The sequence below is a fragment of the Dioscorea cayenensis genome, unplaced genomic scaffold (assembly GCF_009730915.1).
Source record: "Dioscorea cayenensis subsp. rotundata cultivar TDr96_F1 unplaced genomic scaffold, TDr96_F1_v2_PseudoChromosome.rev07_lg8_w22 25.fasta BLBR01001086.1, whole genome shotgun sequence".
In the NCBI taxonomy this organism is placed as follows: Eukaryota; Viridiplantae; Streptophyta; class Magnoliopsida; order Dioscoreales; family Dioscoreaceae; genus Dioscorea; species Dioscorea cayenensis.
This window is the reverse complement of record NW_024087477.1, coordinates 38,621-65,991: the sequence shown is the minus strand read 5'-3', so window position 1 is coordinate 65,991 and position 27,371 is coordinate 38,621. Positions and strand designations below refer to the sequence as shown.

Genomic DNA, 27,371 nt, shown 5'->3' with positions numbered 1-27,371 from the left:
TCAGAGTTTGAGCAGAAGTTTCTCAAAATTACTTGGGGATGGTAAAAACCAAACTGACCTGAGGTTTTCAAACTCCGAAAGGTGTTGAAAATTAGGGGCGGAAGTCGCAGGACGAGGAGAGACAGGGGATTTTATAATGGGGGCGGGGCAGGGGCGGGGCGGGTCTTGTTTTACCTTGGTCTGTCCCGCTCTAAAATTTTTTATATATACATAAAATTTTAAATTTTTTTTACTTTATAAATGAAAGTAAATAAAATTATATTCAGTTAATTATGATAGTTATGTATTTTAATTAAATTTATATATTAATAAATTAAAAAAATAGTAAATTTTTTATCTCATCTTTTTGTAAAAATGGGGGCGAGTGTAAAAGTTTGCGGGTGGTTATGATATTAAGAAATTAAGCCGGAGATATATGAGTGTCGGGTGGCTCGTTATATATTTTGATTTAAATGAAAAGTATTAAAAAAAACATGAATTATATGAATGAATATAATATAAGAATGCAATACATACAAAGAAGATTAATGTAGATGTATTGATATCATTGACTCCAAAATATCCTTCATAACCTGACAAAGTTGCAGTCTGGATTCTCACAGCCTTAATTTATTTTTGTGAGGGTAAAACAAGACACATGAAAAGGACATTAGACTTAAATTGAAATATTAGTGCCTTTGTTATTCTATCTCATCACTTCCCCTTTCTCTTTATATTTTTATTTTAATTGGAGCTAGTAAAGGACTCAATATTCTTTACATTTATAATCCAGTCCCTTTATATATATATATTCTTTAATACCCAATTGAGATAAAAATATCCAAGAAAAATTTTATCTTATGACATCAACGATGTCAATTTATTCTTTAATAATTTAAAGTAAGATGCCTTTCCAAACATTGGGAGAAATTTTTTTATTAATCTTGGAACCAATTATTTGAAACTTGGACTAATTTGAAAATTTCTATTTACTTGGACTTTGAGCAAATTGCAACCATTTGATTATTTCCATACTTGGACTAATCTTTTATTTAATTTTTCCAAAGTTTAGCTCTTTGAAATAAATAATTCTAAACTTTTCAAGGGTCTGATAAGCAAAATCACTAACGGGACCCAGTCCATCATCCAATAAGTTCACGCCATGTCATTAAACAACCCAATCTGGTGACTCGCTCCATCCCCATCATCTCCAGCCGCCACGTGGTCCCATCCCAACGATCTTATCTTCATCCATACATTGCTTTGCCACGTCACCATCCAGATTCAATCCAACGGTCATAATCCAATCTCAAACCCACTTCATCCCTTCTATAAATAGCTCTTCAGCGACTTCTTCTCGATTCCTCTCTTCTCGGCCGCCATTAGCGAGCTTCGTGGATTTCGCTCGAAGGTTCTCGATGGGCCTCTTGGATAAGCTTTGGGGACGACACCGTCGCCGGTCCTCAGCCGGACACCGGTCTCAGCAAGCTCCGAAAAGCCAGCATCCTTCTCGATCCGTTCGATCTCCGGCAAAGGTACTTCGATCTGGTGAATTTTCTCGGTTTTTCTCACCATTTTCTTGTGGTTTTTCCGATCTGAGCTGTTGAATTTGGGTTTGATTGCAGAAGAACAAGTGGATGAGCCAAGGGTGACGAGATCTATAATGATAAAGAAACCGGCGGGTTCGCCGTCGACGAGGGAACGGAACCCCTCCAACGTCGCCCGCTGGAAGCACTCCTCCAGTATCCCCCCTTCTCTGGTAAGTAGGATAAAGCTGCTTCTAGTTCTACCTAAACCCTCTTTGTTGCTTTTGGGAATCTGGGAATGATCTGGTGGTAGTTTGGCCTTTGTGAATTATTATACTAACTGTTATCTTTCCGGATCTGGAAAGATTCAGAATGTAGAAAAGAACAATCAATCAATTAATTAATTTGATGATAATTGTTTAATATATTAGCATTTGATTAAGGGGGTGATAGTTCTAAAGATTGATTGAAGAAATATAGATATATTTTTCTAGGTACAAATCACTATGGAATTTTTTTTTTTTTTTTCCATTTTACTGCCTCCGTTTCATTGTAAGTATTCATTCTAACTGTTCGAGTAAGAAAAGTAGTTAAAGTTCAAAATTTTATAAATATTTAGCTTAATTTTTCCCATATTATCCATTTCTCTTTTCATACGCTTAGTTTTTTTCGTCTCTCTCATATTATTTTTGCTCACTCCGTCCCATTGTAGGTGTTCATTCTATCCGTCTGGGCAAGAAAAAGTAGTTAAAGTTCAAAAATTTTTATAAGGATTTAGCTTAATTTCCCCATATTATCCATTTCTCTTTTTCACCCTAGTTGTTTTTTCTCTCTCATATCTCTAAGATGAGAATAATGCATTTAAAGAGGTTTTGTAATGTTGAATTTGAAAAAAATTCGCTTTTGTATTAGGTATGTGGTATAATTTGTGACAAGAAAAATCTTCTATTAATGAAAAATTTATTTTTGGGATGGAGGGAGTATTTTATTTTATATTTTTGTTAGTTTTTAATGTACATAAATGATCAATTATAAATTCTAATTCACTGTGTGGAATTCATGGATGATGGATGATGATGATGTCTTCTTCACTTATGCTCAAAAGGATATAATTGATCTATTCTTGAGTTTAAGTACAGAATTAATTGATGAAAAGGTACTTGGTTCAGAGGAAAAATGTGTATATTTATGTTGATTGCATTGAAAAGTTGATAACACAAACGGATGATTTTGATGATCAGGAGGAAAACAATGGAACCGTTTTAGGAGGAAGTCATCATCGGATGCATATGAACGAGGAGCAGTGGTGGATGTCGGACCTAGGAATCCCCCTCCTCCTTATGAGAATTGAGCTCATTTGAATTCCTCCTCACATTTTCTTCATAAGAGAACAACATCTAGAGGAAGAATATAAACTCAAGAAGTGAGACAGTGAGATAGTAAGATAGTGAGTCAGTGAGATTGTGAGGAGGGAGTTTTTTTCCTTTTGTGCATCAGTTTATGGTTTGTGTGATTGTTAGATATTGCAAGTTAGGATGTAATATAATGTTAATGGGGTGGGCAGTTGGAGGCTGAGAGGTTTGTGTTTGTTGTTATTGTACATATGGGTCTGCTCTTGGTTGTGTGTGTTAAGACTTAAGTAGTGTTTGTTGTGGGTGTTAGTTTGTCATGATGCTACTTAATGTATATGCAAGTGAATGGAGTTGGTTTTTCCAGATTGTAAATGCTGTGTTTTAGTTTGTCAATCATCAAATTCTTGAGTTGTCATAGTGTTTATTTTATTTTATTTTTTTGTGTGTGTGAATTATGGTAGCTGTTTTTTTTCTTTTTTTAATCTCTAGTTAATTCCATTTGTTCTTTGTTGTGTATCTCACTGCTTGTGTATATTATAATCTATCTTGTTTGTCTAATTTTAGGCACCATTCACATTATAATCTATCTTCTTGTTTCTCTAATTTATTATGGATAGTATATGTTTAATTTTTTTAAAATTTGTGAAGGGGCAGTTCTCATCTTATAACCCATCCATACATATCTAGTAATTCTTATTACAACTATATATATTTATATGAATTTCATCTCTGATAAACATGGTAATTCCTTTATACTAAATATCATATGTTAAATTTTATTATTATTAGTTTATTATCAGTTTCATAACTTTTGGTGTTAAATGCATACTGTATTTGTGACAACCATGCCCAATTTCTAAAATTTTAAAAACAACCAAATTAACTATTAATCCTCCAATAATATATATATATATATATATATATATATATAATATAGTCAAGATTACTTGTCAAGAGTATATATATATTATTTCAATATAATCAATATTGTATTACAAAGGCTCAAAGCTGTAGTAAAAATAGTTTGTTTGCTATAAAAACCAAACAAAGAAATACTTGGAGCTGATACCAAACAAAGAAATACAGACCCAAGCCTCTTCAAACATATCACAATCCTCTATCTTCTCATTGTTCTCCTTCTCATGCTTCTTTTTCACATCATCAACAAAAGGGCTTCCATTTTGTACACCATATATACACTCCCACATTGACGTATGTCTCAATCTCAAGCATCAAAAGTCCGGGCTAAATGAGAAGGGAATCTCTCATTGACTATAGCTTCTGCAATTTGGGGATATATAGTTTTTCATCCAAAGATCAAATATGAATTCAAGTTTACGAGGGACCATTGTGAAAGTTTCGAGAACTTTTTGACAAAAGGAGCAGATATGCGCAGAGGCCGCCTAAATTGTCGGGTGTCCTGAGTCTCGGTGGAGCCAGTGGGGGCGAGGCTACTCGCACGTGGTATTAGGGGCCATCATATGCATCATGACTCCACGTCTCTTGAAATGTGCACTCAGAGAATCGAGCTCCTCAGCACTCGGGTGAGGCTACATGATGGCCGTTCTGAATAGGCCAGTTTTGGTGCGTTGAGCAGTGGTTTATGAGAACTTCTTTGGTTGAATGAACATATTTGAAGCGTTCTACATTGCATCTCAAAGTAAACTCCTTTGTAGTTTGTTTTTCACGGTCGAGAACTGCTTCATAACTAATAAGTAGCCTTTTGTGATGTAGAAGCAGATGGGGATGATTGGGCTAGTGTCGGTATCTCACGGTGATTTTTCAAACTCTTTCGATTGTACCTTGAAGCGGCTAGGTCGTTAATAAAAGGCGAGACATGCATAAGTTTTGTGACAGATGGGGATGAGACTCATGCTGGCGTAGACCTTTGGGCCATTCATACATATCCTACTTCTGCATGTCCCAAAAATGTGCACTACATACATAATTTCGAATTCTCACTCGCTTTGCGAAGGGTTCTAATAAAGAACCGAGTTGCTAATAAATCACTTTGACACTCTTGTGAACTCAATGTAATAGTCTAGGAAACAGAGAACCAAGTTCATCAACCTTGATTGTTATTTATTCTTCTTGATCTCGATGTGTGTATACATACGAAGGTCTGCGGTTGACATATTGTGAATATAAATACATAATGGGCTTTATAGGGGGACTGTCATTTTTTTAACAATTATCTTTGGATTTTGTTGGATTGGAATCAAATTTTCATTTTGATTAGAATTTATATAAAACACGTTGTGTTTTATAACCCTAATTATTTAGTGTTTATTTATTATAAGTAATTATATGACTTATATACTTATTATTCATTATTAATTATATAAAAATAATAATTTTGAGCTGCTAGGGTTAAACTTTAAGTATTGAAACTAATCGAAATTGATTGAATTTCACTCGTTTTACGACCATACTCATCAGCAAAGAAATAACATCTTTTCATAGACCAATATAACCAGCAAACCCTAATAAAATAATTTTTCTTTTGAATTTTTCCCATATATTTCACAAATCACGTAATTGTTACTTGTCAGAGAATCATCATCACCATTTTCTTATTCTCTCCATTGTGTTTACCTCTCCATTTAAAAATTTATTTTTATAAAACAAAATTCAATTCAAAAACCACTTCTAGTGTTTGAAAAAAACACCTACAACACTATTGTTCTGGCACCTTATTATGCTGTATTGACAAACCAATAAGACAAAAGCAGCTAATTAATAAGTACCAGTTATCACCACCGACCAAAATATCTATTGGTATTTGCTCATAAGAACTCTTCACGAAATGATGAAAGTTCGATTCACTAGTGGTTCCTGCATGCTGCTCCGTCAAAAGCTTATGCACATCTAACATTACCATGTTGAGCGAAAATAAAGTAAATAAATAAATAAAAAATAAAAAAATGCAGCTTTGGTGTTCAAGGGTGAACATTTCAGGCATCAGTAGCAAGAGTTTGTTGATTGAAATCAGGAGGGAGGTTAAAAATAATAATATAACAGGAGCTGAAGAGCTACAAAAACCAGAATAACTCAAGTAGTATATCCTGTCAATGGTTGATACAATTCCAGGAAGACAATATTCTACTTCTTTGCATATGTAACATGCATTGGGTTTTGCGGGGTGATCTTGAAACCATGGAGGCCCTGCATAGCAACTGTGGACTGCATCTCATCCCCGTACTCGACAAAGGCAATGCCAGGTTTCGTTTCAACCATCCTGACTTCTTTAAATCCGAGGGTACTGGCAAAACAACATCTGTAACATCATTGGAGTAGTTTCCGTCGGGAGATTCTGGACAAACAAAATGCTGTTTGGTGGAGCTGGTGCTTCGGGGAGCTTGGCCACGCCTAAGGGCAGCTGCGATAACTGTTTTGTTGTAACCAGTAGAATATGGGGAAAAATAGTGAGAGGTCAGAGATGTGATAATTTTGGAATAATCAACGAAGTTTTTACATTTGTTTTGCTTTTCATCTACTGAAATGAAGAAATACAGCCGTACCGGTGGAGTGGCACCATAAGCACCATGAGTCGCACTCAAACCTCCGCCAGAGTAATTATTGTCATGATGGTGCTCTCGTTTCTTTCTATCAGCTGCACCAAAATCACCCGAAGAAAATTAAGTTATTATCGTGCAAATAAAACTGCTCATAGGTACAAAGTAGCATGACATATTTGTTGTTGTAAGAGGCAAGAGAATGAGCAAACCAAGTGTTTGGCATTGATGTGCACAAGCAACAACTTGATCTCATAATGTCAAGAAAAACCTCATAAGAAAACAGATGTTTTGAAAAGAATAAACAATGATTATCCAGATAATGAGCAGATGATAAGCATTCCTGCATGCATGCATTAATAGTTCAGCTAATGAAATCAAACTAACACCAAGTAATGAGTAGAGTCTTTTCATGTGCTAGGTCACATTAGTTATGATCACTATTTGAAGTAGAGAAAAAGTAACTAAAAGCCACTAGCAACCCCATAGTTTTTTTGAGAGATCTATACAAGTGAAGAACTGAAAAAGGCTGTCGCAACACAGGCGCCATTCAAAAATCATGGGAATGTCAATCCAAAAGTTCAACCTCATATCCTACAGATAAAAAAACAGATAAAAAATGCCCCAAAACCATAGTTTAGATCAAAGTATGACCATGCAGATACTGAGTGTATACATAGAGCCATAACTCGATAAATGTGAAAGTGTATAGGAATATAAAAGTGTATTGACAGCTTCTTGAAAAACTGAAAAACAGGTGAAATATTTAATTGTCAATATTTGACAAATGTGCCTAAACATCATCAAACACCAGGAAGCACAATAATCAATTAAAACATTCAGAGTTCTAAAATAAGTTTAGAATATGAATAAGGTAGATATAAGATGCCAAAAAGAACATGGGAAGATCAATTTCCAAATATCAGGCAATGAATTTTAAAGAGAAATGGGTGCAATAAGATGTTTACATAATAATTAAAGCACAAACCAACCTCTTTCATCATGCTTTTTTCGTCTTTCTCTAGGCACAAAAGTGCCATCAGCTTTTGCTATTAAATCTGATTTGGTCTTTGCGTACTGAATCCTCTGCAATATGACAAAAATGACCATAAGACTCTTAAGAGAAATAACAAGATTAAGCAATAAAAAGTTCACTAATAACAAATTTAGAACCTAAAAAGGGTTTTCTCAAAAAAATGGAATCAGTGGATCAAAGAAGTAAGACCAGTGGATCAAAGAAGTAAGACTATAGGGCTTATGTTATCTTTCATGAGTTTAGGGTATGTACAAACTATTAGTAAATGCTCTGGATGAAGGAAATTATGAAAAAAATAAAAAAATTCTATCATCCAGATAAAAGGCTTTCTTTTTCTGCAGAAGATTCCCAAGTAGAGTTTCTTGAGAATATGATGTCTAAATATTAAAAATTGTAATTTGAGAAAAATACTAAAGTTTCAAATTGGCGCAAACCTACAATGTGATTGGACTATAGATGGTTAAAAATAAAAAAATAAATAAATAAATAAATAAATAACTTATGAAAACATGCTATACATGGTAGAATAATAGACCAAATGGATAGTAGCTGTCAAAGCCTTAAACATGGGAACATGGAACTCTAAGCGTAAACATACCATAGGTTTCTCATAGAAAGGAAAACCTTGCATACGCTTGAGTGCTTCAGACGCTGATGACACATCCTCAAAGATAACCCATGCTTGACCTTTATGTTTAAAAGTCTTGAAAGCAAGTACGTCCAATATCTTCCCGAATTGTGAGAAAACGGCATTCAGAGATTTCTTAAGTTCTTGAAGAAAGCAAGCCAACCAATAAGTCAATAAATGAAAGGGAAAATGATGTGACATAGAAGTTATTGAAAAAAAAAAGATACTGATTAAGAAAAAGATGGAAGTACCAACAACTCTCAGAACAGGAAAAAAACATAAGCCACTATCAAAATCTGTCTGAAAATGAGCATCTATAGCAACTTTAAAACAGCATAGATGACAATAAACCACAAAAATGGATCTTGGAATATGTGAATCTTTGACCACCATCTTATTAAATCAATTGTACTGGTCTGCAATCTGCAAAATCCATGTTTATTATAAGGGTTTCCTTCTAAATGTACAGTTATAATTTCACTTAAAACATTGAGAACAAATCAAAAGAGTTTCCTCTTCAAGAACACCTTGTTAAGCCCAAGCCTAATTTGCCTTTTTGCCAACAGTTAATGATGGAAATTCAAACTCTTCAACAATTGTCAGTGTCTAAGTGCTAGGTCAAATACCCATCCTATTAAGTTAGTTTAAATGTAGGCATTTTATCTGAAAGTTTTGATTCCAAACTTAAGGCAATATGAAAATCCTTATGACACTATAACCTTTCTACTGGAAAATAAGAAGCCAAGCTCCCTTTCTGCATGTTTTTACCCTCTCTTTCTACTCAAAATCTTCTACACACCAGAGTGCAAAAAGAAAGAATAAGTTCAATTACTCAAACACAGTACTTTGCTACCTCATCTTAGAACAATTCTCAAAAAGGTAGAAAATTGGTTAGGAAGAAAAAAGTCTGTGATGCTCTTTCTCTCACATATGGGAAACTCCTAGTAAGATTTAAATGAGACATCTACACTATGTGATTTAATACTTCCATATCACCTATAAAAAAATCTTATCTACAGCATGGATTTTTGATTAATAGCGAGTAGAATCAAATTGCCCATATGAAAAACTCCTTGTTGATCCTTTTGAGCTTCCATAATAAGTTTATAGAGACAACTGAAAGCAGGCAGACTCAATCGAGTGTTATATGTGTTGGATGACAGATGGATTTATTCCAGTCTCTAAGCACCTGGGGTACTTGCTGCTACTTCAATAGAAAATTGGAATGTTACACGAAGGACTTCCCTATGTGAACTAAAATAAGTTGCCTTTACCACCCAAGTTAAGATAGACAACAATTAACACTAGACTTCTAGCTACTAACAATTAAGTATTAACTCAATCAAAATATAAAGCCATTGAATGAACAAACATACATAAATTGATCTATGCATTGCCTCACTCAAAATCACACAATCCTCAGCATTACTATTAGACATCTGTATGCAAATGGTCTCAAGAGATAATTAAGCTTAAATCTGAGATGCACATACGTGACCGTCTCATAAGATAGCTATAGGGATCATCTAATTTTCCATTTGTAATATGCCAATATGGATGCATACAATTATGAGGTCAATAAGTAATGAAATTACATGACATGATTTGCTCCATCATTTCTTTAAGAAAAGTATCCAACAATATATACATCAGTCTAGCTCAAAAGGTTAGTTACCGAACACAACAAATTTTAGAACATGCATTGTTCTTGATTTGGATACATCGGAAAACCAAATGGTTACTTCATGGTTCAGAGACCTAATATGCCATCTCTGTAACAAAGTCTTCATTAGACAAATAGTTCATGCCATCAGCTGAAATACTGATTGAGCACTAATCATTGCAAGATTTCAGAGAGAGCAACAGTCTAATTATACTCCTATTTTCAGTGTATCCCTATAAACAAATGCATCACTAAATGAAACTTAAACATTTGCCTTTCCTCTATACCTAACTTCTCCAAGTCTTTCTAAAAAAACAAAATTTCATTCAAAATCAAATACAAAATAGACACTAGTACTTCAAATCCTCCACTAATGATATGAATAACAGAGCCACAATGCAGGTCCTTAACACCATTTAGCTATATGGTACAAAATCTATTCTCTTACTACCTTAAAACACCCCATTTAATTAATTAAAAATTTTAAAAAAATTGCCAAAAGAGCAAAACTAACAATATTGATAACAAGAAAGTTTTGCCAAAAAAATTTAATAACAAGGCCAAATAAAATTTGTTCCTTTACCTTCAATCCTCTAAAGTCTTCAAACAATTCACTTAAAAAAATCCAAAGAGAGAAAAAAAATCACAAAAACAAGACGAACAAGCAGCAAGAATCACTCCAGTAGCTTGAAAACGAAGAGAAAAATAACTAGGGTTTCTCTAGGGTTTAGAAGAGGAAGCGGGGCGTACCATCGATCTTGATCTTCTCGTTGAGGTTGTTGATGTAGATTGTCATGTTGGGAGGAAGGGAAGGAGCATCAGCAGCGGTTGTGGTGACTGCGCCGCCTCCGACTCCAGCTCCGGCGCCGGCGACGCCCATCGCGTTCTCCATCGCCGCCGTCAAAAGAGGACCAAATAGAATGCAAGCTAAGAAAGACCTCTCGAATAATTCCAAGTTGTGCGTGGGCTCTTATTTTTTCTAAGCATGAGCCCAAGTTTGGCCCATAAACGGCCCATTAAACTTTCAATTGGGTCACCGAATTATTTAAATAGTCACCCAATTATTCGTTCACTCTTATTTGAGTGACCGAATTATAAGACCATAACTTTATATTTGCGTTCAATTGAGTCACCTGGGATAACTCCGTTAACTGCGTACTGATCTAGTATGCCACTTCATACACTCTTGTCATATCAACATGCCACGTTAGATAAAAGAGAAAAAAAATTAATTCGATAAGGGACATTAGTATTAACCCATCTAACTAAAAAAATTCAAAAATTAAATTGTTTTTTTGTTTATTTGACATGATCGACCAACTATATGGGTTAACTATTTTTAAAGTAAAAAAGGTTTTTATTTACATTACATACTGATGTGGCCAAGGGGCATAACATGGATTGCCACGTTAGCACATTGTTAATGGAGTTAGCTCCGATGATCCAATTGAACGCATATCTAAAGTTAGGGTAGCTTGAAATTTTTTATAATTCTGTAACTCAAATACTTAAGTCTATTATTTATTCAGTTTGCATATGGGCAAGCATTCTAAGCAGGCCTTCTTGCCTAGTCCAAATTGTGGGCCCATACTAGGCCCATAAGCTGTATATAATAATATTATTATTTTTTTTTTGTTTTTTTAACTCTAGAAATGTATTAAAAATACATTATTTCATTTTTTTAATTATTAACTATTTATTTGTTTTATTTTTAAAGAAATGTACATTTTTCATATTTAAAAGATGTTTTTTTCATAAAGGGCTTTATTTGTGTATATATATTCTTTTATGAAGAATTGGTTTTTGTAGTTATTAAAAATTATTTTTAAATTTTAAAATAATTAGTTGGTGAAAACGTTAAAAAAGAGTTTTAATATTTTTTTCAAAAATTGAAATTATAAAATTTATTTAGAACTAGAATAAAAAACTATGCTTTTGGTGAAATGAAAAAAAAATAAAACGAAAATTATCATCAATCTATACTTTCATAAACTTCTAAATTGATTTTAACTATAACAATATATTGGTAAATAATAATAGTTTGTAAAAGTATCAAGTAAAAACGATTGTAATAAATATATTTATATTTGAAGGAGTATGAATGCATTGGAGTATACCTTTATTTAATTCTAGACTAAGATATCCCTAGTATTTAAGAATGCAAAAATGAAATAAATACTTTACTAAAAGGTCATAGAAACTTGACACAAGTTCCAAAATATTCCATCATGATAATATATATATATATATTATAAACATATTTAATACTTTATTTATGAGAAAACCATTACTTATTTTTTACCTTTCTAAAAAGAAGTTAAAGAATTATTATTATTATTATTATTATTATTATTATTATTATTATCATTAACCATTTTAAAAAGTGTAAACTCAACATGCAATGGTGCACGCAAACATTGGATATTATATAATATGTTTATAATATACTATATTGTATTTATATAGTATATAGTTATACTTAAATACAAGTGAGATGTTTTTAGGCATTATTATTTTGCATCAAGTAAAAATATTTATATATTATATGATTGATATTTATATATTTTTTTTTATTTTTTATAAATAATATAAAAACAAAGATAAATATAAAAATATATCAATTATAATAGATTCTATACTAGTAGGCAATATGGTACTTAAGCACAAATTTCTATCTCATGAGAGTTTATACGGTGGCAAGTAAGTGTTGGTTAATTTTTTTCTTTTATATATATATATATATATATATGTTTGATTTTTATTATTAATTTTTTTAATCCATAGTGGCTAGATATTGTTATTTTTTTAATTAAATTAAAAATTTATATGTTTTGCCAAATAAGAGCATGACATGTGGATACTATGATAGTGACACGTGTCACCAAAAAAGTTAATTGAATTGAGTTGGCGTTTGGTGTCCGTCGTAGTTTGCTGACGAAATGAACACGTGTAACAGTGCTTGGCCATGAAATATCTATTAAAAAGGCGCACTTTGATATGCAAAATAATAATAATAAATAAATAAATAAATAATGTAAAAAATCATTACCAAATTTTCGCATATTAATAAAATTCTATTTTTTAGAATTTAGAAATTATAGTGGCCGCATGTCATGGCCTCCTTTCGGTGGTGGAAGATGGGAAGATATTTTAGGAATTTTCATTTTAAATCCAAATCTAAATCTAAAAATAAAAATAAGAGCAGTGACTATTATAAACAGTATTTTTAAAATTTTCAATATATATATTATTAAAGGTGATAATGAAAATATCCAAGAATATGTAAGCCTTTATTTCTTATTAATAAAAAAATGATTTTTGATATTTTAATATAAGAAATAACTAAAATTTACACACTAGTTATAGTAAATAAAATCCAAATCTAAAGATTAAAAAAAATGAAAAGCAATGAAAAAATATATTAATAAGTTGTGATAATAAAAATTTAGCTAATGACGATTTGATCTATAAATACGGAATTTTATACATAAGATGTTTTAAACTATGAAAACAGTTTTGAATTTCAACTGCGTCCTTAGTATGTGATTTATTTAAATTTATCTAAAACAAATTAAAATTTAATATCTTGAAATTTTATTTGTTATAACAAAAATCTCCGATTACTGATGAATAATTTAACTTATTCATCATTTCTACCATCTTAATAATTTTTTTATTAGAAAATAAAGAAAAGAAATCTTCTAAAAATATTTTGCTTGATTTAATGTTGAAATTTTTTGAGAATTTTCTCCCCTTTTTTAATGTACACAATATTATCATTATATATTTATATCTAATAATATTTAATTGCAACAGCTGTACTTACAAGTGATTTTTTTAATATAATATAATATATATATATATATATATATATTAAAATGAATGGTTGAGAAAGGTCAAAAGGAAGAGTCCAAACGTAAAGAGAGCCAAATTCCAAGAACCAGCTATCTGTCTCTTTCCTTATTTTTTAATAATTTTATAGTATAAATATTTACATTTTAAATTTTATGCGCCGTTAATTAAAGTTATTTCATGATTAAAATATTAAATAAAAATTTTCATCACATTCAAGTAGTCTCTTCTTTCTATATTTGACTCTTTAAGAAACCCAATAATTATTGATCATAATAATTTTGACATTAAGTATATTAGTTTAATATTTGTTTTTGTTATTTTATTCATATTTATTCAAGTTTTGTTCTAAATGATGACATAAAAAACACATAAAGTTTTTCTAGGCATGATAATTATAAGAGTTATATATATATGCACCAATGTAAGGTTTTTTTAATAAAAATATTTATCGGTTTAAAAGATATAGCAAGATTGGGATTAGTGAAAGTAAAATTTGCATTAAAATCACATAATTTGATCATTTAGTTAAAAAAAATATAGTGAATAATAATTAAATTTACAATTAATTAGATTATTTTATTTGTTTTGGTTATGCCGAACTAATTTATTTGACGAAGGATAATATATATATATATATATATATAGTTAAGTATCCACGTGAAATTAATGAAAAATTGTTTTTCAACTAAAAGTTAAGAGGACACAAACAAAAATGATTTTTATAAATAAAAACAACATTGATTCTAATAACCAATAAAATTTTACAAAAAAAGAAAAATCTTTCAAATAAAAAAATTATTAGTTAAAATTTGATTCAAGAGGATAATCAAAGTGATTCAAGTTTCTTTTATATTTCACTTTCAACTAGTTTAAACTTTGTGGTGGATAAGTATAAAATAATTATGTATTATTAAATTTTTAAAAAAACTTAATATTCCGTCCAACTTAAAATGGATGTCCTATTTTAACCACTAAATTATAAAGATAATTATTAAAAACAACAAAAATCCATACATAACAACATTATCTACGTCCATAAATATTTATACAGTGCTACCCACAAATATTAAATATAATGAAGATACCAACATATAAATGCATTCTCAGCCATTTATTCAACATCTAAACAGTACTTACACAATTTTAACTATTAAATCCAATTTACATCCCTTTTCCTAAAAAAATTAATAAATAAAAAACACAAATACATTTTAAATATTATTAGAAAAATCATTCATATCATATCTCTAATTTTATCACTTTATAAAAAAAAAATCCTTAGATTATTTCATATCTCCAAAAAAATCTTTGTTTTTTAAGACACCATATAATAGCTTATTTTCAGTACATTTATCAGAAATACCTCTCAGCGATTTTAAATAGAAACACAAAATAATATACAACAAACTAAGATATTAAACATCAACAACAAATATTAAATAAAAACTTACATTTTAAATAAAAATTTGCGTAGTTACACATAAATACACAATATTAAATAAAAATATATAATTAATAAATGAGGAGTACAACAAAATTGAATTTTTAAATAAAATAAAAGAGTAAACTGAAAAAAAAATTGCAGATTAAATTGTAATATAAGAGAGACTACTAGAGATATTTGAAAAATTACAAAAACTAATAAATAAAATTATTATTATTATATTATTGTTTATCTCCCCATTTCTTCGGCGTTTTGTTTATCACTCTCTTATATTCTATCACTAAAAAATTTTTTCCTACCAATGTTCTACGAACGTCCTTAATTGATTTTTAATTCAGCATGATAATATTAACAACTTCATAAATGACAGACTATTTCCATTAAATTTTCTTATATATATAAATATTTAAATTCAAAATCATTATTTATTTAATATATATATATATATATATAAAAGAATCTAGAAAAGTACAAAGGTGGATTAGAACCAGAAAAGACTGAGCCGGCCAACAGCTTTATCATCCAGCAACAACACGTGTTTCTTTGACGCGTTCATTCAACCAAAACGCACCCTCTTTTCTCTCTGTCTCTCTCTCTCTCTCTCTCCTTCTCTTTCCTTCTTCTTTCCCACCTCCTCCTCCTCTTTCATTCCCCCACATCTCACTTTATATATACGCATTCTACCTTTGTACTCACATCACCCTTAAAATTAAGAAGAAGAAGAAGAAGAGCAACCCAAACTCTCTTCTTCTTCTTCTGCATCTTAATCATCTCACACCTTTACTTTTTTCTTTTCCTTTCTTTTATAACTATCAAAACTTAATCTCATGGCTCGCTCTCTCCTCCTCAAGAACCTCTTCACCACCTTCTCCAGGTATTCCATATATTTCTCTCTCTATTATTTTTGTGATTAATAAGTTAATATTAAGTGTATAATAATAATAATAATAATTATTATTATTAATTAATTAATTAATGTTTGTAGGAGAGGATACTCAGGGATGGCAAGTGAAGTAGAGAGGAAAGGGAAGGTGATGGAGGAGAAGGTGGTGATGATGAATAGAGAAGGAAGTGGTGGAGTTGGAGGTGGAGGGGCGGTGGAGGAGAGTTGGGTGCCGGATCCGGTGACTGGGTTTTACCGGCCGGCGAATAGGTTGGTGGAGATGGATGCTGCTGAGCTCCGTCAGATGCTTCTTTCTCATAAGTACTCTTCTCGTGTCTAAATTTAATTAGTACTAATACTAATATTATTATTATTATTATTAAATAATTAGAGTGATTTATTAGAGGGTGTGTGAGAGAGAGAGAGAGAGAGATCTATGTTATCAGTTAATCCAGTGTCTTGTTTGGATTAATTAATTATGATTTTAAGTATGTTTTACTTTGTTTGTCTTTTACTAATCAAGTTATCTATGAATTTCTTCTTCTTTTTATTTATTTATTTATTTATTTATTAATTAATTTTTGGGTAGCTTTGTAAGCGCTGGATTTTTAAGGCCTAAGGCTAAACAAAACTTGATGGAGATTCACAAATTAATTGATTAATTAATTAATTAAATTACCATTCTAAATTACATCAGTCATGTAAAGGTAAAGAGAAACTAATAGGATTTGATGAGTAGTGAATTTTTTTGTTACTTATTTGAGTTTTGATACTTTATCAAAGAGAATTTAGGGATCAGAGACCCGAAAAACCCCTAAAAGGAAAGAATTATTCATAATAAAATACAGAAGCTTTTATGGCGTTATATGTGAAGAAAAATTATAGTTTATACAGGAATGGTGGGTTATGTGATTGAGACCAGGTCTCAAGATCAAATTCCTCAAATTTATGTGAAGAATAATAATAAATCTTGTTCTATCCTCCATAGTTATATATTTATATATTTATATAAAAAACAATTTTGTTCTACTCTTAAAATTATATAATAAGAGGTTTTGATTTTTATAAAATAAAAGTCTGTGTACATTGACAATGAGAGTCTCTATTTTTAGATCATCAGACTGCAAATTTTTGTACTTTTTACGGACGCTTATATATTAGTTGTTCGTTCTACCGAGTCCTTATATCGATTCGTATATCAAGTGGTGGGAACAATAACTCAACAATGATTTTTCTATCATCTGATTTTTATGGTTTTAACCCCTATCCCCTGAAAAAAATTGTTTATTATTTTTTTTATTATTTTTACACGCTCTGCGAACATTCGGCAACGGCAAGACGTTGAATGTTCAAAATGGCACTGTTGACATAAATGATCATGTTTTTAAAAAAATAATTTGAATTGTCCTATACCTAAACAGCAAAACAGTATATACAGGCTTGAAATATCTCTGCTAAGTTTGATTTATAGTATTTTTAATCAAGGCAAAAAAATTATATATATATTTAACGGTTTTGAGTCTAATTAGATATCGGACCCTTTAGCATGCTTAGTTTTTAAAGAAAATCACATGATCGAAGCGTTGAGTCCCTTACTCTCCGTTATACATTTCTTTACACAGATTTTGCATCATACTAGCTCAATGAAAAATCTTCAAGTTTTCATCCAAGTACCAAACAATTTGTTGAAATGACTGAAATTTATGAAGAAAAAGGACTAGAGAAGATGCCTCAACAACTCAATAATAACAAACAATCAATCAATCAATCAGTGAAATTATCCCAACAATTAGATTTGAGATAGACCTTGTTGTTTCATATCTAAAATCAAATTTCAGTTAAGAGATTCCTGCTGCTGGAGATCACTAAAGATTGTGATATGTCACAAAATAACAAACATCAACTAAATGCAGGCCCTCAGAAAATATAAGTAATGGGACAATTAATATAGAAAAGAGAATGCCATAAACTGCAACCTTGAATCAATAATAACTCAGAAAAAGACAATAAATCAATAATTGTGAGCTCTTTCATGACTGATACAAAATTTTTAAGAAAGAAGCAAGGAAAGATTAATCAGAAATATACACCCAACAAAAGTAGTGGTTGTATGTATTGAGAAATTATCAATCCTTCATGAAAAGCATAATACAGGTGCCAATTAAGCAAGTGGATAACATTATATAAATGATTCACATTAATATAGTTTAGCAGATTTTAAGCATGTAGAATTTTAAAGTCAAATAAATTCTTCAATTTGACTAAATGGTAATTAGCTTTGATACATGGCAATTGCATTCATTAGCTTCTTCCTAAACTTGCATTTAGAACTAACAACAAAAGATAAACATGAGATCAGTTATTGATGGAAACTACTGCAAGTTGTTGATTCACATATGGAATTAACATGACTGAAAAATATTTAATTGTGCAAGTCAGGTACATCTATAAGAAAAATATATATATACGGAAAGATTAATGCCCATGTGACATTACAGGAAGTCAGATGTGGTTGTATGTCTTGAAAAATTATCAGTCCTTCATTTGATCTCAATAAAGGTACCAAGTGGGCAAGAGGATAACATTGTACATATGATTGTTGAACTAATATTCATGACCACATAAATTTTAGCCTATTTTGAGTACAACTTCATCCCTACTATGAGTACAACTTCATGTAATTTGGAAGACTTTGTAGAAATATATAGTCAAGTTTTTGATAATGTAACTAAAAAATAACATGTTTAATACCTGAATTTTAGATCTTCTCCACTGGGAGGTACCTGCATAAATCCTTGCAATTATACTTACAATTGAAGCATGATTGACAGGCAAGACACTATATTTTTACAAACGTACATATATTAAATGAAGCCAAATGAGTTATACTTTGAGATTATGAAGACAAACAGCAGAATAATAATAATAATAACAACAACAACAACAACAACAACAATGGCTAATAGGATTGTCAAGGAACCACACCTATCATTTACTTGAGACATCATGAGAGGAAGCAGGGAGGATTTGCAGAAAAGAAAGCAAAAGAAAGAAAGGACATGCATAAAGCTGTAAAAAGTTCCAATTGAAAAAAAAGAAGCATAAAAAGAAGTTACACATTAAGAAATCAGAAACAGGAAATGTTCATAGCTTATAATTAGAGCACAGAGACCTACTTTAAAGCGGTGTCAGTTGATGGATTTAAAGTCAGTCCCATCCTCTGAAACATCAAGAGAACGAGTCTGAAGTGAATAAAATAATGCTCAACAACTACAACAACAAAATGAAAGAAGTAAAGAGCATACTTCCAAGCAATTTTGGCAAGCTTAATTGTAGATTTGAACTTACTTGATAACCATATTTGATTCTGAAAAACATATAAATCATAAATACAAAATATGAAAACTAACAAACTCCAGACAAGGATGAAGTTGAAGAAAGAATGTGTGATTACCCCCACACTATTGGCAACGTACCCAAGACGAAGTCCCATGTGAAGCAAGTTCAATGAAGTCAGAATGAATGCATCTATAATGACAGTTTCAGGTCCCTGCAATGCCACTATCTTACAAGTCCAATAAATAAAGCATCTGCAGTAATAATTAGAAGCTGATGGTCATAAAAAAATTACAATGGCGAGCATCAAAGAGGGGCCTGCTAATATATGAGCCAGCTAACCATATTACTCATACACTCAAGCAAACATAAGCCACAATTGATGCACATGTCCCATAACCATTAATGCAGCATTAGCAATGAGATATCACCAAGATGGCAAGCATCAATTACAATGCATATGCAGATACCACAAAAGCAAACCAATGATGGGCTTCGGTTCTTCACCGAGATGAGACAACAAAGGGTCACAAATAAAGATGCTGCAGAAAAACCATTGAGGAAAGTCAAACACTAGATAGCCCGTTCCATGCATTATACAAAAGTCTTATTAGTGTTGAGCACCATCTTCCTTTTGAAATCATGACAATGACAACAAAAGTGAGTGCCAAAAATTTCATCCTCATATACCATTTCAGTAGTCTCCACCTGCTGTTAAACTATTAGACAAAACTTTGTAGACATATACCACCAAGTCCGCACTATATATAATAACCATGACTTTATTAAAACAGCCACCTTCTTTTAATTTGTAGACCAACATCCTCAATCCTTTAATTTCTTTTCATACACTGCAGTAAATTAAGTACGGATATCTTTATCCAATCCTTCGGCTTTATAACATCACTGAACAAACTTTATCCAGGATACAATGAGAAGTAATACAAAGAGACCAAGATGAAGACAAGTCAAGAAGATCCTTAGGCAAACATCAACTGTTAACTGAAAAGGAACAAATAGCAAGAAGGGCAAATCACATCAAATATGCTCAAGAAAATGAAGATACCCAAAGACAAACACTTGGAACATACAAGCTAAGATCCACATTCAAGGATTGGATGTCAAAGGATATAACCTTTCTCATAGATTTTCCAGTCAAATATCCAACTTGTGTGTCCCTGTTGAAAAACATGTAGAAGACTGTTCAACAAGACAAGGTTTTTAGAAAAAGGGAATGAGTTATTCTGTTATAGCTAATTCCGCAGAATTGAAAAATTCTCAGAATTAGCTTGACAAAAATCTCCGGTTCAAGAGACAGCTTTTTGAACTTGAGAATACAAACAGATCCACGACAAGATCCAGATAACATCTCATTATCAATCTTCACTAACATTGATTATTAGTCTTTGACTGACAAAAATTGCCGTAGAAGGGAAAGCAACTACTTGAAACTTCATTCAATAATTCTACTCTAAAAAAATGTGAACAGAACACGGTAATAGACCTTTAGCCAAGACCCCTAAATCAACCAAAATACTTTATTTTCATATCAAAGGATATATTTATTCTATCTATCAAAAAAAGATTAACTTATCCTTTGAAATTCTAGAAGAACAATTTAATCCCAATTCAAAAATATAATGTTCTAATTAATTTTTATAATGCTGACTCAATACATCTAATGAAAAGCATTATGAAGCTAACACAACCCAACACCAAAATCCAAATGAGACAACAAACAAATGGCCGAGGGCAAAGAATTACAGCATTAATTAACGTCAGCTCTGATTTGAGCAAATTTATACACTTAACCAAATACAGGAAAACAGGACCAGGATGAATTAGTCATCGACAGAATAAAATGTTGGATTTTACAGTGGTCAGAGTTGGAAACTACATAAGAAATGTGTCCTAACAGAAGTAATAGGTTTACAACCAATACCCCCACAAGAAAATTAATATTTAAAATGATCTGTAGGCAACTAAAACTAATTGTGATTGAGCAAACAAATTCCCGTATCTCTTGCAATTTTAAGCAAGTTTCACAAGAAAATAATAATGAACAAGGCACATGAAACAGAGAGCGTTGTTGATGGTCTATGCTCTTAATCTCACCCGAAGATCAATTTTCAGAATTGAGCTTTCTTTCTTGCCTAGAAGGAAGTATTTCACTCTCCGGAACATAGTGAGTACACAACAGAGATTCACAGTTCACTTCATTTCTCCCCTACACTCTAATAGATGCAGAGGAAAAGATATGAATGGATCAAGACAGGAAAGAATAACAAAAAGTGGAAAATATTGAATAAAAAAGGAGTAGATTTTTCATAATCCAAGCAACATATCTATATACTCAGTTAAACAAAAAGCATCACTGAGAGAGAATCGATCTCACCAAACTATGCAAAAAGACTTTCAAATTGAAAACAAACAAAAGAAACCAAAGAAAGTACTGAAGCACAAAACATCACATTCTAATTTCAAGCTCCCTATCCAATCCCTAACATCAAAATCAAATAATTCAACTTCCACCAAGATCCAAACTTCACCTACATCACAAATTGATCCCATACAAGCTCAATCCATAGCAGTAAACATTTTTCATTAAAAAGACTTTTTTCTCAAATTTATCACCCACAGTGATGCTCTTCATTCAAAGCAAAAACTCAGCAAAACTAAAATAAGATAAAATTAGCAACTAAGGTAACCACGTACTATAGAAACAAATCACAAAAGTCCAGCAAAATTATAATATACCATAGTACCGAAGGTCCCAAGTAGAAGTTTTCACTGATTAGTAATAACTGAAACCCAAAAACATCCATTTATTGATTTCAAAAGAAGATTACCATCCCCACATGAAGAAGAAACTCATCAAGCGGGCACCCTCAGCTTGATCCTCGCACCATCGCCAGCACCACCAACACAATCAAACCCACACCCGCATTGCGGGCTCTCAAAGAAGTTATCCTCGGTGAAGTCAGCAGACGCGATCCCAACAGAGAACTCAAGAACGCCGTCTCTGTGCACGACCTCAATGATGTTGATCCAAAGGAACAAGATCTTCACGCTGACGCCCTTGAGATTGTAAAGGCGGTTAGTGGAGATGGTGCCGGAGATGGTGGCCTGGTAGCGGAGCTGGTAAGAGTTTTTAATGGAGAAGCTACATTCGCCGCCGAGGTACGCCGAGAACTCGCCGGAGGAGGAGTCAAGGTCGTAGCCGGTGGCGCCCTTGGGGAGGAGGCCGACGGGGAAGCCGTAGGACTGGAGAACATCGTAGGCCGATGGTTTGGAGACGTCGGCGAGCGGTGAGCTCACCGCGGAGGAGGAGAAGCACACGAGAAGAAGAAGAAGAAGGAGAGATGAAGCCATGAGTTTTTGGTTTTCACTCTAAGCTTGGTCTTCGTTTCGTCTTATAAACGGAAAGGACACGTGGCGAGAGATTATTGGATGAGGAGGATGTGAGTGGTGATCTCGAGGGGAAGGGAGCGGTGGAGAGAGTGCCACGTGGAAAGAGAAGATGTGATGGAAATGAGTTTGAGAGGTTGTTGTGGAGTAGTGGTGAGATTTTGTTATTTTCTTGTATGAAAAGTCATGTCAAATAAAAAATAAATAAATATTTATTGTGGTACAATAATTAATGAAGGTTGTCCATGTTAATGACCAAATACTTTTATAAACTTAATTATAAAAATATTTAACTTGATCACTAAGAATGAATTATCAAACACAAAATTTTTATATAAATTTGTATGAAATCATATACTACTCTAAATAGCTCTCCTCTGATTTTTATTTGTCACTTAAAAATTTTATATAATATTAAATAATTTTTTCTAAATTTATTTTTTAATATAATATATTTATATAATTTTTAATAAATCACAAGTAAATATTAAATTATACATTACACTAATGAAGTTTTTAAATAGAAATTAAAAATAACAAAAATTTTTATAAAATATAGATGATCAAATAATTTTTAACTAACTTTTCTTAATCGAGTATGAATTAAATAAATATGACAAGTAAAAGAATGAAAAGAGTATTAAACAAATATCAGACAAACAACACAAAACTTTCGGAAATGGCATAAATTTACTGAGTTTAGAGATCTTCCTATCAGAAATACACACAAGTACCTTCTCTACATATTCTTGTAATCAAGAATATGATCAAGAATAATTAAATAAATTTGGTTATTGTTCAGAGATTAATTGTGAACTTTCAAGATATATGTTCTAATCCTAAGAAGTAAAATGAAACATTAATGTATAATTTATCAGATCTAAATGAAACTTCATCCTAATACTCCAGCATATTTACAAGATGAGTCTCTTGAACATAGATTACAACAGAGCTAGCTGAAAATAGAATTCATATAGTGATTCCGAGTCAAAAAGCTGGTGATTCACAAACTTCATCCTAATTGTGTTTCTCAATAATCCACTTTAAAAGAACAGAACAATTTAATCAAACTCAAACAGAGGAATTAATAAAAGGTATCTGCTTAATAAGTATTAACAGACATACCTTTAAGTGAATCAAAACTGGTTTCTTCAATCTATTCAAGTTATAACTATAGCATTAATATCCTTCTGGCTTTCATATGATTGATCTTCAGTTTACTTAACAAACAGTTACTACTGGTTATACTTCTGAAAATTATTCATAGAAGACAGTTATATTTCCTAACTTCCTACAATTATCCATTTGAATGATACATTGATATCCCCTAAATCAAGCCTAATTTCAGGTCAACCACGGTAACTCACGTTGTCGAGTTATATAATTTACAATATTCAAAAGAATGCTAATAGAAGCCAAAATAGATATAAAAGAATATGAAAAAAATTGAAGAACAAAGCATGCTGTTTTAAGAACTAAAATGAAGGTAACCATTAACCAAAGAGAATGACCAGAAACAATGTGAACAAATGCATAACATTTTTAATGGAACTATGAAAAAGTTTTACAATTTTGCTATGAACAACAGAAAATACAGAACTGGATTGAATCTAATAAACAAGTAACTAAAAAACACATGCATACAGAACACACAATATATGATCAATAGAATATAACCCACAACAAAGGAATGAATGGAAGTGAGGAAGTATTGTTACCACTCTAACTAAAAAATAAATTAAAACACAATGTAAACAACAAGAACATCACAACAAACAAAAAAGAAAAGGGATATGATATCTCTTACATAAATTGAAGCAACCAGCTCAGCTCAGCTCACATCCCTGAGCCTCTTTATCAATGCATCCAATGATTTCTTCTTTGGGTTTTGCCTCGCACCTCTAGTGCCAAAAGTCCCAAAGAGCCGATCTGAAGAGTCCCTAAATTTCTCTGATATTGTCACTACTTTCTTATAATCCAACTTGTTATAATTCTTCTCACGAATAACCGGATTCATGAAATTCTCCGGGTTATTGCTCATTAACAAATTCACCAACTGCCTTGCTTCTGTCAAAGCCTGCTTCAAGTCATTCCCTCCCATATCTTCAGAATCAGCAAACAAATAAGCTTGGCTTTCGGCAAAGGACTCAAACAATCTAAGATCAGCATCCATGCCAGTAACAGCATTGCCATTGAATCTCTTAACTGAATCACTAAGCAAAAAGCCCCACAATCTTCTCAGAGATGTGAGCAAGGACTCCCTGCAAAACCCTTCTAAGCACCTGCACAGGCAGAATTTGCTGCGCAGTTGAAACCAATGTCTCTAAGTATATGATCAGCTCATTTGGCATACTCATTTCCACTGAGTGGCGGCTCATCAGCCATCCAGGCAATAGTATCCGAATTAAGCATAAATTCGTCAATCTTGCCCTCGAAGAAGAGTCAGCAAGAGCCCTTCCACAGCATCACGAGACTTCTTGAGTGGAAACTCCCTCCTGCCCCTCTCGGCAATCCTCAAAGGGATGCCCGAGAGCTGAGCAGCATGCCGGAAAAAGAAGTCACAAGCACGCTCCATAACGGCCATATTTGCAGCCACCTGCATTGCCTGTGAGACGCCGAGTGAAGACGACACAACAAGCTTCAACAATGCACCATCCAAGACATCCCCGAGAAGACGGTCAAGATACTTCTTCACAAGAGCATAGAAATCCAGCTGCCCACCGTGAGACATGAAGCTCACTGAGTCCTCGATGAAAGACCTCACGATGCGGCAGCAATCAGGCACGGTGGAGGAGAATGGAGCGACGTAAGGGAACGCTGGACAATGTCTGAAGTTTGGATCTGGAAAGATAGGACATTCATGGAATACTCGTACTCCTTCTTCATGAGCATAGGCTCGAATTTATCTGCGGCTATGGCTTCAGCGATGAGCTTGCGGCAGTCTGAGAGAAGGAGTTCGTGGTACTTGTCGCGGTGTTTGGCGAGGACCTCGAGAAGGGGGTCGACGATGTAGTGGTATCGCCGGAGAGTGACACCGAGAAGACTGACATAGTCCTTGATGAGAAGCAAATGATTGGCGGTTTGCATTCGAGAGAACTGGTCCTCGAGAACGGAGACCATCTTGGCGACGGCGGTCTCCCGAGAGCATCGACGTCGGCGCGGAGACTAGGCCTCCGCTGGTGCGGAGGATCTTGTCTTCAACGATGAAGAAGCCCGCGATCTGGGCGAAGAACGTCTGGTGGGATTCGAGGAAGGGAGTCATCGACGAGACCTGAAGTCAGAGGTGAGCTGGAGCTTGCGGTTCTCGAAGTAATACTTCTTGAATCGATCGCCGAGGCGGAGGGTTTGGTGGATGTGGAAAGCGCGGTAGAGAGGCGTGAGATCGACGACGACCCTCGGATGACGAGGAGAGATCGTCGTCGTCATCGGGGAGGAGAGTGTAGGAGCAGGAGGAACGAACCAGAGCGGAGCGGGATTGCTCCTCAGCAAGGCGTTGCTTGGCGCGGAGATCCTCGTCGCGTTGGCGCGCGGCAGAGGCGCGGCCGATGGCGAGCTGGCCGAGACCGCGAGCAGCGACGCGGATCTGGACCATCCAATCAGAGAAGGCACGAGTGGCGGCACGCTCAGCGTAGGCACGGATCGCCGGGGATCCGGCGATGCAGCATGCGTTGGAGCGTCGAGGAGGGATCAGATGGAGAAGATCGCGCTCGAGCTCGTCGATGGCGCGGAGAGCAGGGGAGTAGAGGTTGCCAGAGGAGAGATGGGGAGTTGGCTTTAGAGCAAAGAGAGAGCGCGGATGCAGAGACGAGTAGAAGAAAGGGGCGGCGGAGAGGTTCGACGAGATGCGGCGAGCTTCGATGTATGCATCAAGAGAGGAAAGCAAAGGACCAGCAACGGATTGAAGGACGTGATCGGAGTCAGAGATGGAGGTCTTGAGGGAGTCGACGGCGGAGAGAAGGGGAGCGGAGATTGTCGACGGCGGCGATGAAGTCGTGGAAGTGAGAGCGGCAAAGGTCCTGGATCTCGGAGTCTTTGGAGCGGGAGAAGGTGCGGAGGGGAGTGGAGGAGGGTGTCAGGGCGGCCGGCGGCGAAGGCGCGGCGGACGAAGGGGGCGAGATCGTCGCCATTAGAGATGGCGGTGGAGAGGAGGATGAGGTCTTGCTTCTCGGGATCCGGCGAGAGGTCGAGGGACGAGCTTTTGCCGCATCGCCGCTGGTAACGGGACGTAACGGAACGGGACGGGAAGTAAACGGAACGGAAAGGAAGGAAACGGAGATATAGGGGGAGAAGTGGGAGCGAGAGAAGAGGAGAGGACTTGATAGATAGAGGACTATGGGTTATCGGGTTTGGGGTATTTGGATCCGATATTGCGGATTCGGGTCGGAGATTGAGGATCCGGATCCGGAATAGAGGTAAGTGGAATATGGATTTTCCGGTTCGGACTTCGGAGTGATTGGATCCGATATTGCGGATTCGGGTGGGAGATTGAGGATCCGAATCCGGATTTGGATTTAGACATGTCTGGTCTGGAAGTCAGGAATCCGGGTTGTAAGTTGGGAAGTTGGTGGGAAGTTAGTGGGAAGTGGGGGAGAAGGAAGTGGGGAATTGTTAATGGTGGGTTAATAACTAATTAGTGTTTTTTTTAATGTATTAATATTATTTAAATTAAAATTTTGGTAACTCGGATAAAAATCTCATTATAATAAAATAATAAAAATTGGAAAAAGGAGAAAATGCCGGAAATGG

General features: G+C 33.7%; 3 protein-coding genes and 2 pseudogenes across 3 annotated transcripts; 2 read left to right on the top strand and 3 right to left on the bottom strand.

Annotated features, from left to right (window-relative positions):
* Window positions 1-1,326: 1,326 nt before the first annotated feature.
* On the top strand, window positions 1,327-2,866 carry LOC120255584 (annotated as a pseudogene).
* Window positions 2,867-5,901: 3,035 nt separating this feature from the next.
* Window positions 5,902-10,643, bottom strand: LOC120255582 (U1 small nuclear ribonucleoprotein A-like). The gene is given in 6 exon segments (XM_039263380.1): window positions 5,902-6,112; window positions 6,114-6,245; window positions 6,379-6,470; window positions 7,365-7,458; window positions 8,007-8,179; window positions 10,450-10,643. Coding segments are annotated over 6 exon segments (786 nt in total). The 5' UTR covers window positions 10,592-10,643; the 3' UTR covers window positions 5,902-5,959.
* A 4,959-nt stretch (window positions 10,644-15,602) lies between these two features.
* On the top strand, window positions 15,603-16,399 carry LOC120255587 (late embryogenesis abundant protein Lea5-like). Its single transcript, XM_039263382.1, has 2 exons — window positions 15,603-15,872; window positions 15,984-16,399. Exons 1-2 carry the CDS (start codon window positions 15,826-15,828, stop codon window positions 16,219-16,221), a joined length of 285 nt encoding a protein of 94 aa, XP_039119316.1. The 5' UTR covers window positions 15,603-15,825; the 3' UTR covers window positions 16,222-16,399.
* A 5,517-nt stretch (window positions 16,400-21,916) lies between these two features.
* On the bottom strand, window positions 21,917-22,618 carry LOC120255586. The gene has a single exon (XM_039263381.1). The coding sequence runs from the start codon at window positions 22,587-22,589 to the stop codon at window positions 22,092-22,094; it is 498 nt and encodes a 165-aa protein (XP_039119315.1). The 5' UTR covers window positions 22,590-22,618; the 3' UTR covers window positions 21,917-22,091.
* Window positions 22,619-24,284: 1,666 nt separating this feature from the next.
* Window positions 24,285-27,158, bottom strand: LOC120255583 (annotated as a pseudogene).
* Window positions 27,159-27,371: the final 213 nt, after the last annotated feature.